General features: G+C 47.5%; 1 protein-coding gene and 1 non-coding gene across 2 annotated transcripts; one reads left to right on the top strand and one right to left on the bottom strand.

Moving 5' to 3' along the window:
* Positions 1 to 528: 528 nt before the first annotated feature.
* Positions 529 to 7,115, bottom strand: HSPA2 (heat shock protein family A (Hsp70) member 2). The gene has a single exon (XM_005605529.4). The coding sequence runs from the start codon at positions 2,920 to 2,922 to the stop codon at positions 1,012 to 1,014; it is 1,911 nt and encodes a 636-aa protein (XP_005605586.2). The 5' UTR covers positions 2,923 to 7,115; the 3' UTR covers positions 529 to 1,011.
* On the top strand, positions 6,939 to 7,007 carry LOC111770509 (small nucleolar RNA SNORD2). The gene has a single exon (XR_002803780.1). It is a non-coding gene; the product is annotated as a small nucleolar RNA SNORD2 (small nucleolar RNA).
* Positions 7,116 to 7,173: the final 58 nt, after the last annotated feature.

The following is a 7,173-nucleotide window of genomic DNA, read 5'->3' as shown; positions in this document are numbered from 1 at the left end:
ATGGAATTTGTCATGAGCTCAGAAGTTGAGCTCTTTTGCTAGAAAATTAAAGTTAAAACAAGTTTGACTAAATTTGGTCACACTATTAAAGTTTGCCTGCTGTCTCTTGCTTCAGGCATCTATGTCACAGAAAGCAACTTGTTTCACACCACCTTGGGCTATTATGAGAAGGTAACTCCTGCCCCAGCTTTTGCTTGTTTAGAGAAAGAATCATTTTATACGTGACCCCAGAGTTTAGCTTGTATTTTGCTGGAATATTCAGGAGGATTTTCACTTGAACATTTAAGCCAAGCCTTGGGAATCTGGGTACATTGGAAGACACTAGTCTGGTTTCTGTATTAAAAAAGGGAAAAAAGTTTACCCAGATCTTCTCCCCTTAAATTGCTGGTAATTCAAAGCAGGAATCTCATCTGAGAATTGAACAAGATAAGGTTAGATAAATTTCACCTGGTACCAACAGCTTGCTTAGTTAAAGACCAACATAGATAAAACAGTAAGGAGGGAAAATTGAAAACTCCAAGACAGTAATTTTGAGATCAAGTTCAGCTTTACTTTAAATTTGTATTTATGCATGTATTTGCAAAAAGAATGCCTGTCCTTAACATTACTGCAATATTTTTAGTCTTAAAGTAGTACATAAAAATAAACAATTCAAGCTTCTATATATTTTATTGTTACCAAGCTCCCACAGAGCACGTGAGCAAACTTCAAGTTTCCCATCTCAAATAAATCTCTATGCACTAACTAAGCTAACCAAAAATGCTCAAGTCAGCAAACACGCAAAATGCATTAAAGAGAAACCTCGAATAATGTTTTTAAAAATCAAACTTTAGAATTAACCTTTTATAATTAAACTAAGTTGTTGCACCTTTCCTTTCGTATGCATACACCGGGCTAAAGACTTCCAACAACAGATCTCATACTTGGCACAAGGACTTTTCAAAGAACCAAAAACAAAAGAAAAAAAAATAGAGAAAGGAAAAGAGGTTTTACGCTGACTCGAGTGCAAGCTTAGTCCACCTCCTCGATAGTCGGTCCCCCGGAGGCTCCAGAACCGCCGCCGCCGCCAGGGCCGCCTTGGTAAAGTTTGCTGATGATGGGGTTGCACACTCTTTCAAGCTCTTTCTGCTTGTGTTCATACTCATCTTTCTCTGCCATCTGGTTTCGGTCGAGCCAGTTGATCACCTCCTGACACTTGTCGAGGATCTTGTTTTTGTCCTGGTCGCTAATCTTGCCCCTCAGTTTCTCGTCTTCCACCGTCTGCTTGATGTTGTAGGTATAGGACTCCACGGCGTTTTTGGCCGCGACCCGGTCGCGATTGGCCTCATCTTCCGACTTGTACCGCTCCGCCTCCTGCACCATCCGGTCAATGTCGTCCTTGCTCAGACGACCCTTATCGTTGGTGATGGTGATTTTGTTTTCTTTACCGGTGCTCTTGTCGGCGGCGGTGACGTTGAGGATGCCGTTGGCGTCGATGTCGAAGGTGACCTCGATCTGGGGGACGCCGCGGGGCGCCGGGGGAATCCCGGTCAGGTCGAACTTGCCCAGCAGGTTATTGTCCTTGGTCATGGCCCGTTCGCCCTCGTACACCTGCACCAGCACGCTGCTCTGGTTGTCTGAGTAAGTGGTGAAGGTCTGCGTCTGCTTGGTGGGGATCGTGGTGTTCCTCTTGATGAGTGGGGTCATGACGCCGCCAGCCGTCTCGATGCCCAGGGACAACGGGGTCACGTCGAGTAGCAGCAGGTCCTGCACGTTCTCTGACTTGTCCCCGATGAGGATGGCTGCCTGTACCGCGGCTCCGTAGGCCACCGCCTCGTCGGGGTTGATGCTCTTGTTCAGCTCCTTGCCATTGAAGAAATCCTGCAGCAGCTTCTGAATCTTGGGGATGCGGGTAGAGCCGCCCACCAGCACGATCTCCTGGATCTGGCCCTTGTCCAGCTTGGCGTCGCGCAGCGCCTTCTCCACCGGCTCCAGGGTCCCGCGGAACAGGTCGGCGTTGAGCTCCTCGAAGCGGGCGCGGGTGATGGACGTGTAGAAGTCCACGCCCTCGTAGAGCGAGTCGATCTCGATGCTCGCCTGCGTGGACGAGCTCAGGGTGCGCTTGGCGCGCTCGCAGGCCGTGCGCAGCCGCCGCACCGCGCGCTTGTTGGGCGCGATGTCCTTCTTGTGCTTGCGCTTGAACTCCTCCGCCAGATGGCTCACCATGCGGTTGTCAAAGTCCTCGCCGCCCAGGTGGGTGTCGCCGGCCGTGGACTTCACCTCGAAGATGCCGTCCTCGATGGTCAGGATGGACACGTCGAAGGTGCCGCCGCCCAGGTCAAAGATGAGCACGTTCTTCTCGCCGCCCGTGCAGCCCTTCTTGTCCAGGCCGTAGGCGATGGCCGCCGCCGTGGGCTCGTTGATGATGCGCAGCACGTTGAGGCCGGTGATGGTGCCCGCGTCCTTGGTGGCCTGGCGCTGCGAGTCGTTGAAATAGGCCGGGACGGTGATGACCGCGCTCTGCACTTTGCCCCCCAGGTAGGCTTCGGCGATCTCCTTCATCTTAGTGAGGACCATGGAGGAGATCTCCTCGGGGAAGAAGGTCTTGATCTCTCCCTTGTACTCCACCTGCACTTTGGGCTTCCCGCCCTCGCTCACCACCCGGAACGGCCAGTGTTTCATGTCCGATTGCACCGTGGCGTCCTCGAACTTGCGTCCGATCAGTCTCTTGGCGTCAAAGATGGTGTTGGTGGGGTTCATGGCCACCTGGTTCTTGGCGGCGTCGCCGATGAGGCGCTCGGTGTCGGTGAAGGCCACGTAGCTGGGGGTGGTCCGGTTGCCCTGGTCGTTGGCGATGATCTCCACCTTGCCATGTTGGAAGACCCCCACGCACGAGTAGGTGGTGCCCAGGTCGATGCCGATGGCTGGGCCGCGGGCAGACATCCTGACGGAAAGACAGGCAAGCGACGTTAGGCGAGAGCACCCGGCAGAGAAAGTCCCCGGCGTCAACCAACGGTCGCTTCGCGCCACACGCCGCGAGCGCAATCAGCGTCTCCCGCTCCCTTCACTCGGCTCCTCGCTCTTATAGCCGCCTCCCTGCCGCCTTCTGGAAACGCCCGGAGCCAATCGGCTCCCAGGACCGCCCGCCCCAGGCTTGCCTGGGTCGGAGTGACCCGCCCCTGGCCCAACAGATTTCCAGTTGGGTGAGGGGCCGGACCCCGGTCCCCGCGGGTAGGCGAGGGGCGGCCGTTATGCAAATGAGGCCCCTCCCACGTCTCCCAGCAGCCCGGGCCGCCGGCAGCTTGGGGGCGTTAGGCTCGCGCTCCCCCCGGGCCAGGTGTAAGCTTTTTAGCGATCTTTGTCTTTCCTAGGGTGGGATTCGTCGACGTTCACAGGATTGGCAGGGAGCGCGGCCAATGAGCAGCGCGGACTCCCAATTGGGTGGGGAAGGAAAGATTGGGGCGTGGCCGGGGAGGTGCGAGAGGGGAGCTGCGTGGGCTGTTCGCTGGCTCCTAGGGTCCTAAGGCCGGTCGGGCCCGGTGTCCCGACTGCAGTAGGGTGCAGGGGCGGACCAATTCGTTCGCACTTGGTGCGCTGAACAAATTGGGCCGAGCCGGCTCTTTCCTTCCGCGCGCGCCCTTTAAACTCAGGGGCCGGGGCGTTGGCGCGGCCTGGGCGTGAAGGCGGCTCCCCCGCGCGGGGACGAAAGGCTGACTCGGCCGAGCCCTGGCCGGCCGTCGGCCCCTGGAGCCTGCCGTCGCGTGCCCCGTGTCCAGAGGGGACAGTGTGTTGGCGAGGGCTTTCTGGAGGAGGTGACGTGCCTGAGCCAGGCTCTGGAGCTGGCCAGCTGAGAGGAGAGCAGAGGCGTTCTTCGTGTGGGTTGTAGCAGGGGCAGAGATGGGACAGTGCGCGGGGCAACTGCGAGTTCCACACAGCTTGGCGCCACGAGAGGGGAGCGACTCGAGAAACAAGGAGCCTCTTCAGGGGGGCGGGGCCTTCCGTGCCGGCCTTTTTCCTGAGGCTGTGGGAGGGGACACCGTCCTGGGAAGCAGGCTGGTAATATAGGGCCTGAATCAAAGTTGTGTGAAACTGGTGGAGAACGTTTCTGCCTGAGAAACACAAAAGTTACCTGTGACCAAAAAGTAATGTTGACAGAATCCCATAAAGTCAGTCAACGAACATTTAAGTTTCTTTTATCTAGTTCTATATGTAATTTACAATCTTTAAAAAACACATTTGCTATTAATTTTTTAATCTCATTGGTTAAATAGTACAATTGGTAGCTACGATTCCCATCTCTTTTTCCATGAAAGAAGTTAGGGAAATTTTGAACTACAAAACCTTTTAAAGAATGTATTAGGAAAACAAAGATAAAATGTTTCCATTGAAGCTACCTTGAATTATGAGTACATATCTCTTGATTTGCTTCTTGGCAATTCTTGTCTTTTATGTAGTTAAAAAAAAGAGAGGGACTTAGTGAGCTGGAGAACAATCCAAGTTCTTTGCAGAACTGATGATATGAATGTGATTTAGAGACGGGGGCCCAGCTCCAACTGAAGGCAGAAGGAACTGGGAGAAACACAGCCTCTTCAGATCTGGCATTCAGACAGCCCTCACACACTTAGCTCGAGTAAAGCCAGACTGCAAAAAGGCAGACGTGCCAGTCCTCACACACAAACTAAAATGAGAGCTTCGCAAGGGACAGGTTCTTTTTCAAGGCAGCTATGTACTATCTCTATGCACAGTTATTGCAAGCAAATCTTGCAATCTAACCACCACGTTCATCTTTAACACAGTTTTCTGAAACCGCAGTAGCAATTTTATGTACATTTTCATTAGCTATATTTATTTTTTCTGCTGTATCTTTTCACCTAGTAAACTAATATTTCATAAGTTTCATACTTTAAATGGCATTCTGAGCTTTTCCCCCAAAAGACACAGGATTTGCATTTTGATTTTGTATGAAATTTTTGCATTCCAAGAACATGATCATATACTCACCACTCTTGGAATTTTTACATTGTTCCATATTTATATTGATTTTTAAAAAATCTTGATCTACTGTCTTTGATGAGTGTGGCTCAGAATTCATTAAAAACATAGCCTATTAAAAATGATCAAATTAGCAAATTTATGGTCAAATAATATTCATCAGTGCCAGCTATGGTGCAGCAAAACAGGTAAACCCTGCTGGTGGGAATGTCAATTAGTACAGTCTTTCTGGAGGGCAGTGTGACTATTTTTTCTTTACTTTAAAGATGATCATACCCTTCATTTAGCATTACTTGTTGTAGGATGCATCCTAAGGAAATAATAAAATAGGCAGGTAGTATTATTTATGATAACAGCATTCAAAAGGAAATGGCTTAAATATCTGACAATAAGAAAATGATTACATAAACTGTAGTACATCCATATGATGAATTATTATGTAGACATAAAAATTGCTTACAAGAATTGTAATGACACAGGAAAAAGTTGTTGATTTAAGTGGAAAAATAAGACACAAAGCTTTTGTGTCTTCTTTATCCTATGTACAGGATAATCATGTATATGAAAACTGCACCAAAATTGGTTATCTCTAGATGGTAGGATTATCAGTAATTTTTCTCAATTTCCTTATTATACTTTACAATTGATTTTTAAAACTTCACTATTAACATTTCATTGAAACAAAGTTCACTAATCCTACTACTTACTTAGAAATTATTACTGATTTTCAAAGAGTGAAATCTGTTTGGCAGATTATACATACTAGGGTGTTTCAAAGTATTTTTAAAATCCAATGACTGAGGTTCCACACAGTCTGGAAAAAAACAAGAGCTTTAACTTCTGTCAAACCCTCTCTAATTTATCCCCGGCACCCAGAAGAGTGCCTGGAACACAGTAGGGAGTCACTTGCTCAATGTTTGTTAAAAATGACCAAAGGTACATTATTTGACCAAAAAATGTGAAATAATAACTTCATTTTTTCTCTGTATAAGAAGAAGGTTCTCTGCCTACCTTGTATGTTTCTGTACTAAATAATACTGCAGAGATCAAAAGTTGAAACTAATTCCCATTGGAAAATATTTATACTAAAGATAGAGAGATGCCTGGGATGCGGTCTAAAAGTCTGCGTGGGTAGTCAGGCCTACCCTAGGGAGACTAACTGAGCAAGAATAAATTTTTCTGGAATTACTAGGAAAAAATATTTATGGATTTTCTGGAACCCTCTCAATCTCTACTCAGGCACAACCGTCAAAAAGTTTGTGAGGGGCTGGCCTGGTGGCCTTGTGGTTAAGTTCACACACTCTACTTCACGGGCCAGGTTTACCGGTTCAGATCCTGGCGTGGTCTTACATTACGCACGGCTTACCAAGCCATGCTGTGGCAGCATCCCACATATAAAGCAGAGGAAGATGGGCACAGCTGTTAGCTCAGGGCTAATCTTCCTCAAAAAGAAGGTTCTGGGTTGTTTTGAGGAGGTAATGTTGGCCTGAAGAGAAGGTAGAGTGAGTAGCAGCTTATAATTTGAGGACCTATGAGCAAACTGAAGTCAAACTAGTTATTATATTTAAGATCTCTATAAATACTGCCATTTTATAATTCTTTGGAAGTACCTGTCCCAAAATATTTCTCCAGTCACCTGTCACTATAGGAAAAATTTCACCATTTGTTTCGAGTCTTGAAAAACTCAGTCTTTAAAAGTTACAATTAAATTGTAGATACAGAGTAGTGTTGGGTAGGACACTGCCAGGTCTGGCATGGAAGGCTGTGAGACCCAAACCTGGACGAGAGGCCATCCTAGAAGAGAGGTGAATCTGTGAGAAGTTGTACCTATTTCAGTTTTGTAGAGAATGCTAACTTCGAGGATAGACTCTCTTGGAACCTGAAACAATCTGAAAGAAGTGAGGCTGCTGTCTTACACAAGGAGAATCAGATTCAATATGCCATTATTGTCAATACTTATGAAATTCTTATGAAATTCTGGCAATCATCTTTCAAGACAGCCCTCAAATGAAGAGAATACTCATTGCTGATCACTTGGAGGAAAAAAACACAACTTAAACTCTTAAACTGAAAAAAAACAAGATGAATTATACTGGTAAGGAAGTTATTTCTCTGAATAAATTGTTTGTTAGCTGCTCAGGAACACTATAATTATATCTGTACTTTATTATTTTGGTATTAGAGAAGGGAGGGAGTTGAGGA

The sequence above is a fragment of the Equus caballus genome, chromosome 24, assembly GCF_041296265.1.
Source record: "Equus caballus isolate H_3958 breed thoroughbred chromosome 24, TB-T2T, whole genome shotgun sequence".
NCBI lineage: Eukaryota > Metazoa > Chordata > Mammalia > Perissodactyla > Equidae > Equus > Equus caballus.
Note: the sequence above shows the minus strand (reverse complement) of the source record. Positions and strands in the feature narration are given on the sequence as shown.

Coding starts and splice junctions, on each gene's coding strand:
- HSPA2 (XM_005605529.4), bottom strand. CDS start 2,922: ATGTCTGCCCGCGGCCCAGCCATCGGCATCGACCTGGGCACCACCTAC.